Source organism: Macrotis lagotis, chromosome 8, assembly GCF_037893015.1.
Source record: "Macrotis lagotis isolate mMagLag1 chromosome 8, bilby.v1.9.chrom.fasta, whole genome shotgun sequence".
In the NCBI taxonomy this organism is placed as follows: Eukaryota; Metazoa; Chordata; class Mammalia; order Peramelemorphia; family Peramelidae; genus Macrotis; species Macrotis lagotis.
Window position 1 is genome coordinate 188,861,499 of NC_133665.1, and position 18,033 is coordinate 188,879,531.

At 42.3% G+C, this 18,033-nt stretch overlaps 1 protein-coding gene across 3 annotated transcripts in view; it reads right to left on the bottom strand.

Moving 5' to 3' along the window:
* The window catches only part of VPS41 (VPS41 subunit of HOPS complex), a 162,289-nt gene that overhangs the window by 126,602 nt on the left and 17,654 nt on the right, over positions 1-18,033 (bottom strand). Inside the window, exons 1-2 of one of the 3 annotated variants that reach the window (XM_074199211.1) lie at positions 15,843-17,158; positions 2,380-2,487 (exon numbers count right to left, since the gene is read on the bottom strand). In XM_074199211.1, coding sequence (XP_074055312.1) covers positions 2,380-2,397 — 18 coding nt within the window. In that variant the 5' untranslated portion in view covers positions 2,398-2,487; positions 15,843-17,158. Of the gene's footprint in view, positions 1-2,379; positions 2,488-11,456; positions 12,181-15,842; positions 17,159-18,033 lie in introns of those variants that run through there. The other 2 variants (XM_074199210.1, XM_074199209.1) reach the window with 2 other exon arrangements.

An 18,033-nucleotide genomic window follows, 5' to 3' on the forward strand; every position in this document is an offset into this window, starting at 1 on the left:
AACTACCAAGACAGCTTAGAATGGCTACATACTAGAAATAGAAAGAGACCACTGCTCGCTTACCTGAAACTTCAAAATAAAAACTCCCAGAGCTTCCAGGTCTAAACTAAATTAAACTAAGAATTCCAAACAAGCAGAAAGAGAATTCAAGACCTGGGGAGTCACAGTCAGGACCACCAAGAAAGGAATGGAAATGCTTGGAACATGCTATTCCAGAAGGCAAAGGACATAAGCTTACAGTCAAGGATAACTCACCCAGAAAAAACTGAGTAATTCCTAAATGGGAAAAAGTGGATCTTTAATGAACTAGAAGATTTGCAGGAATTCCTGATGAAAAGACTTGAGCTGAATATAAACTTTGGAGCACAAACATAACTGTCAAAAAAGCATTAAAAAGTAAATATGGGTGAACAATCATAAAGGACTCAACAGGGAAGGAGAGAAAGGATGGAAAAAAATTTTCTCACATAAGTAAAAGTCTATAAAAGCAAGGAAAAGGGGTGGGAGGAACACATGACATTTGAATTTCACTGTCATCTGAACTGGTCAAAGGAGGGGGAAAAAACACTCGGACAAGGTTGGTTAAAGAATTATACTTCACTCAAAGCGGAAAAATTAGAAAACGAGAAAAGGGAGAGGAAGAAATAAGAGGGAGGGTATATTAAGTAATGGATTAGCACCAAGCAAAACAAATTCTAACTAAAAAGACCTGAATATATGATTGTGATAGTATGGTAAAGAACTGGAAAGGGAGGGAGCACCCACCAACTGGTGAATGACAGAACAAGATATGGGATATAAGTGTAATGGAATATGATCATACTATAAAAAATGATGAAGGAAACCATTTGAGAAAAATCTGCGAAGACTCTTCTGAACCAACGCTGAGTAAGTTCTAAGTTATACAGAACTGGGAAAGTTCTTTTAATGACAGCAATGTCGTAAAGAGAAATAATTGTGAAAGGCTTGATCAACACAGTAACCAACCAAAATTCCAGAGGAAACCTGCCACCTGTGTCCTAATAGGGAGGTGATAAGGCTCAGATATAGAATGAGACATTTTTTAGGATAAGGCTAATGTGGGGATTTATTTTGTGTGATCATGTGTGTTTTTAAAGGGAGTTTTCATTATCTTTTTTTCTAAATTAGGACTTATCACTAAACTGGTGGAGGGATATGAGAGGTTAAGATAAACTGTCATTACCTGATTTAAAAAAATTAGTTTAAAAAATATATATATATCAAATCCAACAGGAAACTAAACAGGGATAGGGAAGAGGGAATTATAAAGGAAGGTAAAGGGAAGAGCAGCACGCAAAACAAACTTGTTGAACTTGAAGAGGGATTAAAAAGAAAAATCTAGACCTGGAATCTAAGGGGATGTCTATCAACTGGGGAATGGTTGAACAAACTGTGGTGCACAAATATAAATGATGAAAGATGATTTCAGACAATCAGAGTACCTGTATTTCTGTGGTAGGAGCAGGAATTAAGTCAGCAGAAGAATAATTTATCTAAGGACAATATTGTAAATAAAAGCAACTATGGAAAGACCAAAATGCTTTGATCAAAGTAATGGCCAATCACGTCCGGTGGGAATAGTGTCACCTACTTCCTGGCAGATAGGTTCTTCAATTTTTTATTCCAGTAAAACTTCACTTAAAAATGTGAAGACCATTCAGTAAAGACTGAGGCCAATAGGCCTAGTTTGGCCCTCAAATCATACCATGTAGAAACAAAGCAGAAAACCCCAAACCTTTATTAAACACCTGTGAGGTGCCAGGCCCCGGTTAAGCACTTTCCAGATATTTTCTCAGTTGTTCTTCACATGCTTTTATTCTCTCCATTTTACAGTGAAGAAAACAGAAGATGATAGTGGATAAATGACTTGCCCAGGGTCTCAAGACAAGTAAGCGTCTGAGGTTGAATCTGAACTCAGGTCTTCCTGGTTCCAGGCCCAGCACCCTCTCTACTGGGCCATCCTGCTGCCTCTATATATTGTCAAATAATTAGGACTCTTTTAATGAGATCCAAGAGGGGACAATTCGGCAGTTCATCAAACATGACTATCCTGTCTTGTCCAAGGCTCCCTTTCCTCCTGCCCACTGTGAGAGTGTGTGTGTGGGGGGGTGGGTGCGGGGGGTCCCAGAGGCCCTGTCCTTGCCCTTCTTTCTCTTGCCCTTGAAGATGAATCCATTGATCTACAAGGCTTCACTAAGGGTCAGCCAGACCAGGCCCCCCTCAACTGGCTCCTCAATTCCTACATTATGTTTCTTGACTCCTCTACTTTGATAGACACAGTTCATGGTGACCATTATTCTGCAGACCCTCTGAGATATACCCCAAGGGACAACATGGAGTGGGGGGGGGGCATTGTACCTTTTCATGCACGGTCATGCAACTGGCAGCATCCTTCTGTAGAATCTCTGTCACCCCATTGGAAAGCCGCTCATATCTCAGTTTGGGCTCCTCTTCACTTTCTTCCTCCTAGGAAAGAAAAGGACAAAACACCATCATACCTTGCTACTGGGAAGAACTGAGGGAGCCCTCTTGCCCAGGGTCCCACCTGTGAGACACCCATCCCAGTGGACCAGTCTGCTAGATGATCAGACCAAAAGAAGTGTCAGGGGACACTCAGCAGGCTGCAACAAGGTAGAGAGTGGGCAGGGGAAAAACAGTTTAGTAAACAAAATTATCCATTAAAAAATACTCCAACTTGGCAGGTGATGATCTGAAGGAAGAGAAGATAACACCTCTGCAATGTACCTCTCAACCCTGCTTCATAGACCAGACACCGCCACTCATGACGAGTCTGGCCTCACTCCACCCTGGAGGAAGTGGTCAGTCCCTTCTTCCAAATGGAAGCTCCTTAAGGGCAAGGACTGCTTAGTTTGGGCACTTCCCTAATAAATGCCTCCTGAACTAAATCAAACAGTTCCAAGCTAAAGGGGGCAAATGAACCCAAGAACCAAGATCTCAACACAAAGGCCTTTGAGGTTAGAAAGGAGCATCCCTGGGAGCCCCAGGTTCCCTCTCCCTTGACTTCCTCATAGAGGCCACCATGGGTAATCTCAGGCTGCCAAAGTCATTCACCTCATTTAAGGTTCAATGCAACCTATAAAGTGGGCAGAATAACTCTTTAGACCTATTCTACAAGTAAAGAAACAAAGGAGCTGAAAAAAATGAGGCAGCTCCTTTCCTGAAGAGTGGCTACCAATGCCCCTCTGGCTGGGGACCAGGAAAGGCTCGCCAGAGGAAGAAGGAGCACAAAGCCATTCTAAATTTATTTGTTTATTTATTTTATTTTTAATTTATGGAATAAAACAAACATTTCTATAATATTGTATAAGAAAAAAAAGATTGCACATGAAACCGCCCATCTATTGTAGACAACCTGCTATACCTTTTAAATATAAAATGGAAACAATAGTTTTTAACAGAAATAGACAAAAAATTCTTACTGACTGAATAACCAGAAAACAGAGCATTTTAAAACACAAAAGAAATAAAATCACACAAAAACCTTTAGCCCCAGAAACAAGAGCTTGGGGAGTGGGGGCTCCTATGGCACATGGGGGTGTCTCCAGACTGGAAAGAGTCAAACACATGCATGTATGAATGTATGTGTGTGGATAGATGCACACAGATACACACCTTTATAATTAGTATTGCAGCAGCAGCAGCTTCTCTGAACTACCAGGGTAACGCTAATGAGAAAATCAGAAGACCCACAACAGGGAACTAAATCCCAGGCCCATGCTGGGCCCTGATAAAAATACCCCTGTCCCTGCCCTGGAGGGCAACTCCACAAAACCAAATACAGAGCAAGTCCAGGTGATCTGGTGAAGGGAGCCTCAGGCAGCAGGCCCAGGGACCACAGCGCTCAAGCCAAGCCAAACTGGAGCTGGGGAGGGGAAAGGGCCACCAAAGCCAGAGGTCCATTCCCAGTCTCATTTAATTTTAGGGCAAAAGGAGCTGTGCCAGTCCAATGACAGAAGATGTTCCAAGACTGAGGTGGATCTGAGGACTGGCAGGTGGGGCCCAGATGGGCTTTGCTGATTTGTCCTGATCCATGTCTTCAGAGGGAACTGCACCGAATCCGAGCATCAGAGTCACCAAGACCCTGATTCAAGTCTCCTTTAATCCATAAGGGCCAAGTGGCCTCCAAGCACCCCATCAGTGACCCACCAGTCACCAGGGTGTCCCACAAAAGGCAGGATGTCACCACCCCTGAAATCACAGACCAGGATAAAAGATGCTCTTTGGAGGGCTCGTCCTGGATCTGGAAGGCTCTGTCCAGTCTCTCCTGGGGCCAAAAGTCAGTAAACCAGCAGAGTCCAGATGGTGGACACGGCCTGGAGGAACCTTGGGAGCAGGAGCCACAGCCCAGGATGTTGTGGGGCAGCGGCCCATGGAGGGCAAGGATGCCTTTGGACTTCTACAGACCCAGCTCACAACTAGTTCTGAGCAGTTTATATCTGTGTAATTCTATTTGACAAAAACAGAAAGCTAAAAATACTAGTAATTTTAGAAATTATGTGACATGGCTGTCCAAAGGCAAATCTAGAGCAAAAAATGGTAGGAACCAATGCCATGTGCAAAGTGTTTCTGTTTCAGATTAATCTTCTTTGAAAAGGGCATAAAACTCTAAAACTGAACATTCCAAGTTAAAAATAGTCAAAACATTCCGACCGATGTTCCTGCAAATTCCTACCTGATTAGCTACCAGAGGACCTTGCTTCAGCTATCTCTTCCTCTCCCCCAAGACCTGCACAAAGAGGGTCTTCTCCATTCACAGGTGGTCCTATCCAGCCCCTCCCCTTTCCTCCAGATTTCAACTCTTCCGGCTTATTTTCAACCCCCTCCTGTCCCCTGGTCAGCGGCCTTGCTCCAGCTTGCCAACAGGCCCATGTCCCTCCCTTGACCCTCCCCTCCACCTCCCCATCTTCCAGTCTCGCTCCTTCTGTGAGTGACCTCCACCTTCTCTCTTCTCCCTCTTCTGCCTCTGTCGGTTCCCATCTTGCTGGGGACATCACTCCAGGCCCCTCATTGCCACATTCATTGGCCTTTGCTTAATTCTCATCCTTCTTGACCTCTGTGGACAGTGACACTACTGGCCACTCTCTTCTCCTAACATGCTCTACCCTACAGATGACCATGGCTATCCCATGGGAATGTCCCACCAAGTTCTGACCTTTCCCTCTTCTCTTTTCCTTCCATCCTACTTCTCTTGGTGATCTCATTCATCGGCCCCCATGGATTCAATGATCATGCCTGCACTGATGATTTGCATTTCAACTTTCACAGTCCTGGCCTCTCTGCAGACCACCAGGCTCACATCTCCAAATATCCCCTGGACATCTTGAACTCAACACATACCAAGCTGCCTTCTCCCTAACTCCCTTATTAGTGGTGAGGGTCCAGGCATCATCTCCAAACCTACATTAACAACTCTTCCATAGGCCCCCTCTCTCCTGGTGTAGACAGTCACCACCTCATGCTCAGATTACCACAACAGCTACCTCCCGTCTCTCCTCTCTCCAATCCATTCAGCTGCCAAACTCATTTTCCTAAGGTGCAGGTCTGATCATGATGGGCCCCTACTCAATAAACTCTGGGGTGCCCTCTCCCCTCCAGGATCACAGACATCCTCCTTTTTAGCATTCAGTGGCCCCACCCACTTCTCCAGTCTTCTTACCTGCCCCCCCATCCTATGACTCAGACCCTCGCCTCCTCATTCTTCACATCTCCACACCTCTCCTGATTCTGGGTCTTTTCCCCAGTATCCCTTATCTAGAATGCCTCCCTCTTCATCTCTCGCTCCTGACTGGCCCAGGCTAGCTAAAATCCTGCCTTCCAGAAGTATCTATCAATGCATGGAGCTGGTTTGTGCAGGCATCTGTCCTCCTGGAGGGGGAGCTCCCCAACAGGAAAGGCTATCTTTGCCTTTCTTTCAGAGTACTTAAGACTGTGTCTGGAACAAAACAGGCCCTTAATTAATGGTTATTGGCCGACTACTAATTGATAGACGTACTAATAATAATAAAAATGGCATCCCTATTAGAGAGTGCTAGACTGAAAGCCCCAAAGAATTGGGTTCAAGCTCTGACCCTAGTCATACTGAAGTCAAGGCTCAGTTTCCTCATCTGTCTAATGCCCAGTCCCCAAAGCTAACCAAAAGATTCACCTAGTGCCCCCTTCCAAAAAGAAAAAAAAAAAAGAAAATGATAAAAGGAAACAACAATTCAGCCAATGACATAATTATCCTCCATATCAAAAAAAAAAGATGTGCCTATAAAGTAATCCTTTCCCAAATCTTTTCTGCCACAAGTCAAAAGGTGATAATGTCCATTTTACATTAATCAACTAATTAACTATTTCCTAAAGAGGCAAAAAAAATTTCCAAAATAATAAAACAATTATTATTTGTCTTTTGTAGGTAATGAATACATCATTACAAAACTTATATTTAATGTTGCATGGCTGACCCCTGAGTTCTGAAATGTGTTAAATAAAAATTGAATTTCTAGCAACTCATTTATAGAATAAAATGCCACATGTTGCTGAAGCTCAGACATCCAATGTGCAGCCAATGTGAAGAGTTAATTCAAGTCTCTTGACTATTTTGCATAAAAGCCCTCATCCACGGCCCATTAGATAAAGTTACTGTAAATAAGTTTAGCCTGTCTTATTCATGAGTTAAAAAGGAAGTCATTTCTCTCAGCCATACATATATGAAAACATATACTTTTCAAACTCAGTTCACTGAAGCATTCTTGCCAGACTTCAGGAAACAGAAATAAAATGAAAACTTTTAGATTAGGTACCTGATGCAGCATTTCATATTTTTCTGACAGGTATCTTTTAGGTTAAGTTAAAGGTGATTTTTTTTTTGCCTCTCCCCCTTCCTATAAACAAAGAAAAAGGAAAATGATTTATAAAAATCCATTTCACTGAGCTTCTAATGCAGCAGAGTCTAGATAACATTTTAAGGAAAAATAGCAAAACACCAAAGGGATTTAATAATACTTGAATTTCACTTTAATTTTTTTTAAATAAAACAGAAAAAAAAGCTTTCATGTAGCCTAAACTAAAGGTAAACATAACCCAGTGTTAATAAAAAGCAAATCAATAATTTTTGTTAAATTTTAATAATCTTGCAAAGCTACAAATAAAACCATCAGTAGCTTCGGTTGAAATGACAGTTAGCCGCGTTTCTATGACAACCTGGTGGAATAGTGCAGGTTGTGATTCACGGCTAAGCTAAGATATGAACAGAGTGACATTTACCCCATACAAGGAAACTCACAGCTTTCCCTGAACCAAAAAAAAAAAAAAAAAATCAATTTCTCAACTACTGTGGATTTTTACTAAGTGTATAGATAGCACTTTTAATTAAAGGGGAACCCTTCAAACTCCCTGGTAGAACTCCGGAATGCCACTTTGAAATAAATTTTATATTATTTGTATAAAGGACGCTGAGTTTTCACATTTAAAAAAAAAGTTACTTTTGGGGGTTGACAAATAGAGGTTCTTCCAATCAGAATTTATCAAATTTCTGCCGGAAGTGCCACTACATACTTTGCGTCTCCGACCATAACGGAAAATTTTCCTGAAAGAAATCTGACTGCATCATCTTGATTTGAATGCAACTAAAATGGTATATAGCATTCTACTTTCCAGGCTACACAAATCATTTATTTAAAATCCATCTGGACCACTTGCTTCTCTGGAAGATGTAACAACAATGTCATAAATAGGCTTCACAATATAGTTTTACAATTGCCTCTGAATTTTCTCAACATCCTTCATAAAGAGATATATATTGCATGTAATACCACTAAACACACTATAATTCAAAGGTAGAATTAGAATGTCTTTCATTTGAATTTATGAAGTCAAAAAGAACCTTCCTTTGCCATTCCTTCCTTATAAGGAACTCTCCTGACCATTATTCTTTTTCCAGTCTGAGCCTATTATCAACACAGAAAGACTAGGAAGACTCGGGGGTGAAGATGTTGACAGAGGAGCTTGCCCAGTCCCCATCACAAGTCAAGATCCCCTGGAGTACTCCCCTGCCAGTCTCCAGAGATGGTCTTAATCGGTGTGATCCGAGCAGACACTTTCTTCTGTTCTCAGCAACAGCGGATGCCTCCGGACACACTGACCTTCCAGGACATCAATCAGAGCCACTTCTCTGGATTCCACTGGCACCACCACAAAAAGCTAGGGTAACAGGGATGAATTGAGGTGGCAGATGGAAGCACATCCCTGCCTTCTCGATCACATAGCTCTTGTCCATGGGTTCCTGGCTATCGAGGTCAAAAGCATCCTAAGTCCCCAAGGACTCTTCTCTAAGAACTTTCTTCTCAGAGGTTCTCTCTGACATTTGTCATTATTTTTGCCCCCTTTCAGGAAATAAAATGCACAATCTTTGTTGAATTTGGCCGAGCTTTACCTACTCCACAAACTCCATGAGCATTCCATGTTTAGAACCAGGGGATGACAGAAGAGGCGGAAGGGTTTGCAGAGACCACCATGGCTGAGTGCCTTGGTTTACAGGGGAGGCACCTGACACTAGGAGAGGTTTGGTGACTTACTCAGGGTTACTCAGCTCTTAAGAGTCAGACAATATTGAAACAACTTCTCTGGTGGCTATGATGGGGAAGACAACTCATCCCAGAGACAGACATTGGAATCTGAACACAGACTGCAGTACTCTCACAAGATTATTGTAATAATACAAAATAAACAAAAAATATGTATATGCATGTGGATGAATGTTGGAAAACATTCATAACATGTCATTGGAAAAATAAAATATCAATTGAAAATGAAAAAAAGGTCAGGCAAAATCTGGATTCTAGTCTTTCTGATTCTAAGTCCAAGGTTCTGACACTGAGCCACCTACATATTTCTAATTTAAACCTCTTCAAATCTAGTCTTTCCCCCCCACCTCTCCAACTTTTGTGGTCTTCTTAGGACTGACTAGAACCTAGAGGCACTCCCCAAAAGAGGTGAATATTCACTGACATCAGGACCTGTCCATCAACTGCTCTGCAAATGAACTGGGACATCCAAAGCTTCCTAAGTCAGTGGGAAGTCCAAAAAAGAAGACAAGAGGGAATCCAGGGTGCTAGTGGATGGAGACCCTTGTAAGAGAAGATGGGTGCAGGAGGGGAAGGCCAGTGGCTTCTGGGCCCACTTAGGACTAAGTTTCACCAGAAGGACAAAGCCATCTAGAGAATTTGCTTGAGGAAAACCAACCAGGATAGCAAGAAACAGGCAAATAAGCTGAGACTTCTGGAGCCCAACCACAAAAAGCTCAGGTGTGTTTACCTGGTCATTTGGAAACCATCTAAAACCTAGGGGATTACTCTCAAGAGGCTGGCTAGGAAAGAGTCTTCTTCACCCAGAGAGGTCAGATAAAAACAGCATTCAGGACTGTCCCACAACCCCTGGAGGAAGGGTGAAGAAAATACATTGTCCTTCTAGGACAGTGAAACTCATAAAAGAAATATTTTTCGGAGAAAAAGTATCTTCTTCCTATACCAATTCCCCTGCTGCCTTCCACCTGGAAAGTTGATTTGCTGAGGAATCTAAGCATCTTTTAAAAGGGAATTTTTTTTTTATCAAACAAGGATTCTTTTCCTACTCTCTCACACTAATCCTCTCCCCAATGAACAAAAAGAAAAGACACAAAGTGGAGCAAAACATCTTTCTCCATTGGCTAGATTCAAATACAGAGCCCTCAGAGCACTGCCACTGCACAGTCTCATCTAGAGTGAGGGAGTGGTAGACATCATCTTCACCTTCAGGACCTGGCTGCATTTCAAAGACGTTTTTCTTTATTGGGTTCTCTTCCCGGTTGCCTCTCGAACTGCCCAGACCTTTGCCTTTGGGGGTAAAAGTCTTGTTGCACAGGACACGTGTAGGACTGCCACGAAGGGCAGGACCAAGCCCCAGCAGTTCATCCACGGGGCCCATGTTCCAAAGCCCCTCATCACTTTCCTTTGCTTCAGTCGTCACCAACTCAGAAGGTCCATAGGAAATTAAGAAATGAATGTCTCTCAAATCTTGTCGTCAATCAGTGGGAAACCAAGTTAACTTTTCAGAGTCTGCCTTGGGCAAGTTTTCAGACCACAGCTGCCACAAGAAACAAGCTACCCCTTCCAGGCAGATCCAGGAGAATACCCAGCAGAACCACAGAGCCGTGGGGTCAGAAAGGACAGCCGGGGCAGCCTATTAGGGGATACCCTCAGCCCCAGGCTCACCTGCTGGAGGAGCGGAAGAAGGGTCCAGAGGGAGCCCTACATGTTTCTAATTTAAACCTTTTCAAATCTAGTCTTTCCCCTCCACCTCTCCAACCTTTGTGGTCTTCTTAGGACTTACTAGAACCTAGGGGCACCCCCCAAAAGAGGTGAACATTCACTGACATCAGGACCTGTCCATCAACTTGACTATGTGGGGAAACCAGCTTTAGGAGTACTGTCTGAAAATGGGGAAATCAATGAAAGCAGAGAGAACCAAGTATCATTTCCAACAGCTTTGCAGTACCAAGTTTTTGCTGCCTGATATAAAGATTAGAAAAAGAAAGGGATGTGAAGGGGGGGAAGGGATGGAGAAGGAGAAGTGGAAGGAGAGAGAGTGAGAAAGACAGGCAAAAGAGAGGTAGAGAGACAGAGAGGCAGATGAGAGATCAATAATAGATAGATAGATGGATAGACAAATGAATACTTTGTAAAAATGGAAGCAAATTAATAGTTAAGAAAAAAAGATGCTAGGGGCGGCTAGGTGGCTTAGTGGGTAGAGCATCGGCCCTGGAGTCTGGAGGGCCTGAGTTCAAATGTGACTTCAGACACTTAATAATTACCTAGCTGTGTGAGCTTGGGCAAGCCACTTAACCCCATTACCTTGCAAAAAACCTTTAAAAAAAAAAAAGAAAAAAGATGCTTAAACACCTAAAAGAAACTGATTCAAGACAAGTGGCCCAATTCAACAAAAGGGGAAAAGTTCTCCTACAGAAATGGAATGGTTATGATTGCATCTGAGCGATCTAATAGATAACCCTCAAATGAAGATGAAGATGACAATGATGACTTCCCTTCTTCCCCACTCCTGAACATAACTCAAGAAGAGTCATTTCTAGCTCCAAAGAAGGGAGTCCAACCAGAATGACTAGTGGGTCTAAGTTAAGCTAATTCACTAAAACTTGTCTGATGGCTTCACATACAATCTTTGTTATTCTTTCTACATTGAAACATTCAAGTTTGATGATTGTTAAACTCAGAGTAAAAATGTTAATAACCAGATCAAATACTCATGTTGTAAAGTTTCTGAAGACAAAAAGGCCACAGAAATGAGAGAGCACAGGACAGAGGGGCTGCCCTGGCATCTGGTCTGAGTCTTGAACAATCTCTTCTCTGGTTTCTCCTGAGTCGCTGGCATTCTCTGACCTGGAAGTATCAGGGGCAGACAAAGTGAATGCCAGGCTATTATAGGAAGACAATAACTTATATCCAGGCCCTGGAAGTTGGTCTCTTGGATAATCAGTGGTTTTCTGAAACATGCACAGGTGATTTCTGTTCTCATCATAATGCCTCCTGATTATGATGTTTGTCCTTCATCCTCAAAGAAGACCATGACATCGAGGAGGTGAGGCCATGACAAGTACATGAACTGAATTTAAGTGTGGGGGAGGGGGCTGTGCTAAGTCCCCAGCCTCACTTTCTCCTCTGGAGCCATCTGGGTCCAGTGGTCAGATATGAATCAGGATGACTGGCAATGGCCTTGGAGGTGAAGTGATCAGGGTAAGTGACCTGCCCAAAGTCACACAGCTAGTACATGTCAGGTATTTGAGGTCACATTTGAACTCAGGTCCTCCTGACTCCAGGTGTTCTATCTGCTGCACCACCCAGCTATTTATCAGATAGATGAATCTACCTGAACCTACTGGTATTGGGCCAGAAGGATTTGCTCTAATACTGACTACTTTTCATTGCAGCCAATGGGGCACTCCCTCCATGAGATCAGCCTGTGATACCAGGTGATTTCCTGAGTTTGGCTGCAAAACATTCATCCCTGGTATTCCAATCCAAACTTGTTGGGGTTAATCATCTGACAATATAAATACACAATAAATCCAGTTTCAGGCCCATATGCAAAGCCCATGTCTTAAGAGAACTGTTAGACTCTGCTATTGTCCTTGAATTCGAGGACCCAGGGCTGTCTCTGGATCAATACATTTTCTTTCTTAAAAAGAATTTTTAAAAAATCCATACATGAGAAAGTAAAAATGCTTCCATTAATGCATTAGTTGAACAAAAGTCAACAGACATGTTATCACAATACAAATTTCCCTAGACTAAAATTAATCCAAGGAGTTAATAATAATTTTAAAAAGAAGATTATATTGTGGCTAGTCTATCACTGAGAGAAAATTGGGCAAGATAAGAGAATCTGAAGCTATTACATTGAGGGGGAGTATAGGAAGCAGAAGGGGGCTGAGAGTCATGAGGGTCCTCTCTGGTCTGGGCCAATGCATTAAATGAAACCGTGTGGCCAACATGTCACTCTTCATCCCACTGGAGACGAAGGAGGGGCTATATCTGAACAGCACAGTGTCCACTTTCAGAAGGAGACAGACTGCCCAGGACGCAAGGGTGGGAAGAGGATACTGGTGGGGAATATGCAGTGAGAGGTGCAGGGTCATGCTCACGAAATGAAGATAGCGGTGATGACTTCCCCACTTCCCCACTCCTGATCATAATTCAAGAAGAATAAATTCTAGCTTCAAAGCTTACCTCCATTGCCTAGATTGATTTTATAATTTTGGTTTAATGCATTTGAATCCCAAACGTAAAAAGTGAGCAGACTGCTATGGCCAAAAAGCAGGAAGTATCTGAGGAATCAAGTCCATTCTCCAGCCCATCACCCAGCCCAAGGTACTAAGGCCCACCAAAGTCCAGAGTAGGACACAGCCTCCCCTCCCTCTTTCCCTCACTGCTTTAAAAAAAAAGAAAATATTGGTTACTCCCTTCTCTCCCTTTGATGCAAACATCTCAAAGTTATAAGAATGCTCCAAAGAAGAGACTCTCACTATAAAATGAAGAGCATTAAAAAAAGAAAATTCTGTAGAAACAGCCAAGTACTGAAAGAATTTCTGAAGCAAATCCTTCTTGGGACTGAAGTCTATCTTTTCACTATTTCCGGGTCATCCTGCACTCAGGCAACCAATTAAGTCTTGGGTAACCCTAAGTCTTTCCTCCTGCCTCTGCCCCTTCTAGGATAATCTTATGAACATGTATGCTCAGATTTTCTGGAGAAAAGAAACTAAGCTGGGATCAAAATTAATACTATGTTAGAATAAAAAAGAGAGAACATATGAAATGCAAGTTAGGTAGCCTGGCCTATTTAAAATGAGCTGTTAACACTGAAAAGTGAGATAAGGATAAAGGAACTGACATTGATGGTCTTTTAAAGGAAAGTTTAATTTCTCTAAACCAAGCAACACCACGAGACCAAGAATTTACACAATGCCTTAGCTAGTAAATATATGATCCCTGACAAATCAAGGCATATGGCCACCATGGCAACACCAGCTAATAGTATAAATTCATTTGTAAAACCTAACAAAGATGGATAGTGCAGGACTAGGAGAAGCATCCCTTCATAGAACTGCAAGAATCACTAAAAAGAAATTAAGAGAAAGACCAAAAAGCTAACTATGCAACATCATTCCAAGGGTTCGTAAAGATAAATATGGAAGCCAAAAGATGGAAACTATCTGCCAGGCTTTCTAATGACAGGAGATCTTCTCCATCCATAGCAGTCAAGTAACACCGGGGTCTCCAACGTGCAGCATGAGTAAACAGCACTAGCATTAAAGAAAACAAGGGTGGGATAGAGTCTCTAAATGAGAAAGAGGAATTTCACTCTAGAAATAACATAATTTTGAATGCCCCGAGGGAACAATTGTCAAGAAAAATAAAAGGAAAGATAACAAATACTTGGGGGTTGGAAACCACAGAATTTATTACCAGAAAAAGACAAAAGAAAAAGAAAATCATCCACACGCCTGTTTTTCCATCTTCATCCATTTTTTATGAAAATAATCCTGTGTTTGCATCTAAAGGGCCTTTGCCGGTTAGAGAAGAGAACAAGCCCACCTTGGCAGACAATATTCTAGAGCCTCTGGGGCAGTGTGGGGCTGTCCATCTAGTACAGCCCCAAGCTGCCTCCTTGCTGGGGAGGGTCCTCCAAGGGGAAGACCCCTAGGGACCAGGAATGAATATGCCACTGAGTATCACTGCCTGGGCTCATCCTCATTGCACAGACTTCCTGACCTGGCTCTAAAAGTCCAAGAAGGGAGAAGAGGAGGGAACTGGGAGGGGAAGAGAGGGAGTGAAAGAAGGGATGGGTGAGGTGACCTCAGTTAACATATTACAGAGAGCTCTGTTAACATATTACAGTATGGGAGGAAGAAAGAACCACACAACTGGGACCAGGAAGGGAACCTGGGAATTCTTTCACTCCAATTCTCTCACTGAAACAATGACAAAATGACACAAATGACATTTATGTACAAAATCATTCTGTTGAATCTTTTTGTCAGATGAAAATAATATCAATAATAGGATAATCTTATATGACACTATTTTAAAAATTTCTTCTCTCTAAAATAAGTTCACTCTAAGCTTGCTCCAGGAGTACTTGCTTGGGGGTCTCCTGAAGCAGAAACCTTCAAGAGATGATCCCTTCACCAAGGGTACTGAAGGCAGACCTCCTGCTCTGGGTTGGAGTGAGACAAGATGACTCTGAAAGTCGTCGTCACCTCTCAATCCTAAACTCCTTCTGCAGGGCCAGAGTTAGAACAGAGGGGGCCCAATGACATTAATGGAGCAGGGAGAGCCCCTCATCACTTCTTCTGCAAATGAGCCTCTTATTCTGGGGAAGCACAATGCACTGGCCCCAAATCCCAATCAGAATGAATCCAAGGTGGGACTTGGAGTCAAGTCTCTGGGGCTGGAGGCTGGCTCTTTACCCACTGCCCCAAGCTGCTTCTCCATCACATGTAAACAGACAGCATCACACAGCTAAGACTTCCTGAACGACATGGACTGGCTCCATCTCTCAACCTGTTTCCTCATCAGAAATTCCTAACAACCTCTAAGGCGATTGTTAGGAAAGTGTTCTGCAAAGGTCTAATGACTGTATCAACCTGCTGTCTCTTTCCGAGGATAATATGCTATTTACCCGAGGAATTGATCATTTCTGCACACTAAAAAGAGTACTGCACAATTTCTGGCAATTATAATATTAGAAGATAAAGTTATCCTCTTTCACAACATGACTAAGACATAAACATGTTAAACATAAATACACATGTATAATTTTTACCAAACTCTTCACAGAGAAAGGAAGAATGGGAGGGTGGTAGAAAAATGTGGAACTCATAAATTTGTAATTGGATGTATGTTGAAAAATGACCATTGCATGTAACTGGAAAAATAAAATAAAATTTCAATAAAAAGGAGATAAGTTTTAGATTTATAATAAGTGAAGAAATAAGGATCTTTCTATTCAGGTACAAAAATAATTAATGGTCTCAGTACCATTATGTACCATAATGACTTTTCATTAGCTTATGACTGGCTATTTGTGAAAAAATAATAAATCTTCCTTTGTTGACATCTACATCAAGGAGAAGCATAGCCTATCCTAGGGGTCCAGTCATAATCAAGGTCTAAGAAGCTGCTCCTTTTGCATTTTCCTATTAACATTTTCTCTCAAAGAGTAACTGAGAAAATTCTTCAAGCAACTGCTGCATTCAGAAGACTCACCAGACTTAAATGGAAAGCCCTAGACCTCCATCTGCTGGGCAAGTCTCCTCCACTTCATTCCTGTAGATGGTCAAACACATGGTGAGGACCAAGGAGATGGGGGAAGGGGGGCCTCTCGATGAAAAATCTCTGAATTCCATTAGCAAAAGAAGACATTAGAGCTGCCTCAGCGACCAAAGTTTTTAGGTGAGTGACAGGTAGATGCAAGCATAGTGGAGGACGTGTGTCACTGCACAGAGGGGCAAGTAAACTATTATGGTCTTGTGTGACTGGTGTTTTTCTACAAATAGTTTTCTTCTATTTGCATGTTTCAAGTAGAATTGCTAACAGTGAAGGAAAGATGAGTGCACAATGATCTATGCCCAAAGTGTCTGCTCAGTGGAGCCCCGAGGATTTGGTCCTCCCTACTGTTCCTCATGTTGACTTCTAACCATATCACAGACGTACCCATATGGACACCCTAATATACCAGTCTCAAGGAGAGTCATCAGATACCCAGTTTTCTGAGAGTCCATGAGTCTTTTTTCAGTGCTGGTGCCCCTCAGGATTACTCTGGGGCTTGGCTTCTCTACATCCTGTTGGATACTGCATCACAGAGAACCCAGGTTCTGTGTCCAGAGGAAGAGAGGCCACGAGTCTCTGGTCACCGCAGCAGGACCCAGGGCCTCAGGGTCCACAGAACACACCAGCTGGTTTCATAAACCCTGATGCCCCTCTGCCCCGCAGGAGCAGAATTTCATCTTAATTCACATGAAGGAGAGCCAAAGGTCCTACACTTTGGGTGACATTCCATAAACAGGACCAACTTCCATCATTACTTTCATATACGGAAGAAGATAAGAATATACAGAGGGGGGAAAAAACCTTCCAGAAAAACAAGTATGTCTCTCATTTCCTTCCAGTAATATGGGATAATCTTAGCAAAATATACCTTTCAGGGCAATATTCTCACTAACTCCAAGACAAGCCCAGGGCCTCTCCTCCCCATGGCTGAGGTCTTCAAGAGCAAGGACAACAACAAAACTCAAAGAGATGTGGGTGATGTCTAAATGCCAAATAAAAAGAGAAGCAATAACCACCCATTAAAACAGAATTACCTGGGCAGCTGGGTGGTGCTGTGGAGAGAGCACCAGTCCTGGAGTCAGGAGGACCTGAGTTCAAATTCTATATCAGACCCTTAATTACCTAGCTGTGTGACTGTGGGCAAGTCACTTCACCCCATTGCCTTAAATAATTTTTTTTTTAAAAACACAATTACCTAACTGGAAGAGGAAGGTGCTTTCACAGCAGCAACTCCATTTTGCAAAGGAGAAACCTGGGGTTTGGCAAGACTAAGTTCCCCAAGGTAATAAAGCTCCTTAAGGGCAGAGCAAGGAATCCTGACCCTGGCCAATATTCTTTCTACCACTATGTAAAAACTGAACTAAGAAGCCTTTCTCTATATAATAATAAGAATATTCATATAGTACTTTAAAAATATTATTTTATTTGAGCCTCACAACAATCCTGGGAGGGAGATGCCATTCTTATCCCCACTTCACAGTGAACTGACTTGCCCAACAACACACAGCCAGCTCATTTCTAAGGCAGAATTTGAACTCAGGTCTTTCTCACTCTTGTTCCCTCACTTCTATCTCAATTCAATAAAATCTAGATGCTGGATTCATGCAGCAGGAAAGGCCCACAAACCACCTAACCCAAACTCCATCTAATCCAAGATGATGAGGAAGAGTCTGATATGGGGGGGGGGGGGGGTGAAGAAAATTTCCTTTACAAAGCATCTTTATTCCATGCAGGCATGTTCAGGAAGTGATAGCACTGAGATTTCCTGACAGTCTACCCTAATGAATAAGATGTGTATATAACAAGCACATTAATCACTGCTATTCATTTGGCTGCTGAAGGAGTTGTTCAGACTTCTAAACTGGAGTTTGTCCGAAGCTTCTCATAGTTTTACTCTCCTGTCTGAAGGCAGGTCAATAGGGGTTATATTCTCCTCCCTCTAGATCAGGATTTCTTAACCTGGAGATAGCTTTCAAGGGATGTATGAGCTTGCTTTAAAAAAAAAAAAAATTACATACACACACACAGAGAATTTTATTTCAATATAATTATTGTTCTTGGTAATAAACTTTGTTTTGTGCATTGAAAATATGGTTTTGAGGAGTCCATAGTTTCATCAGACTGCCAA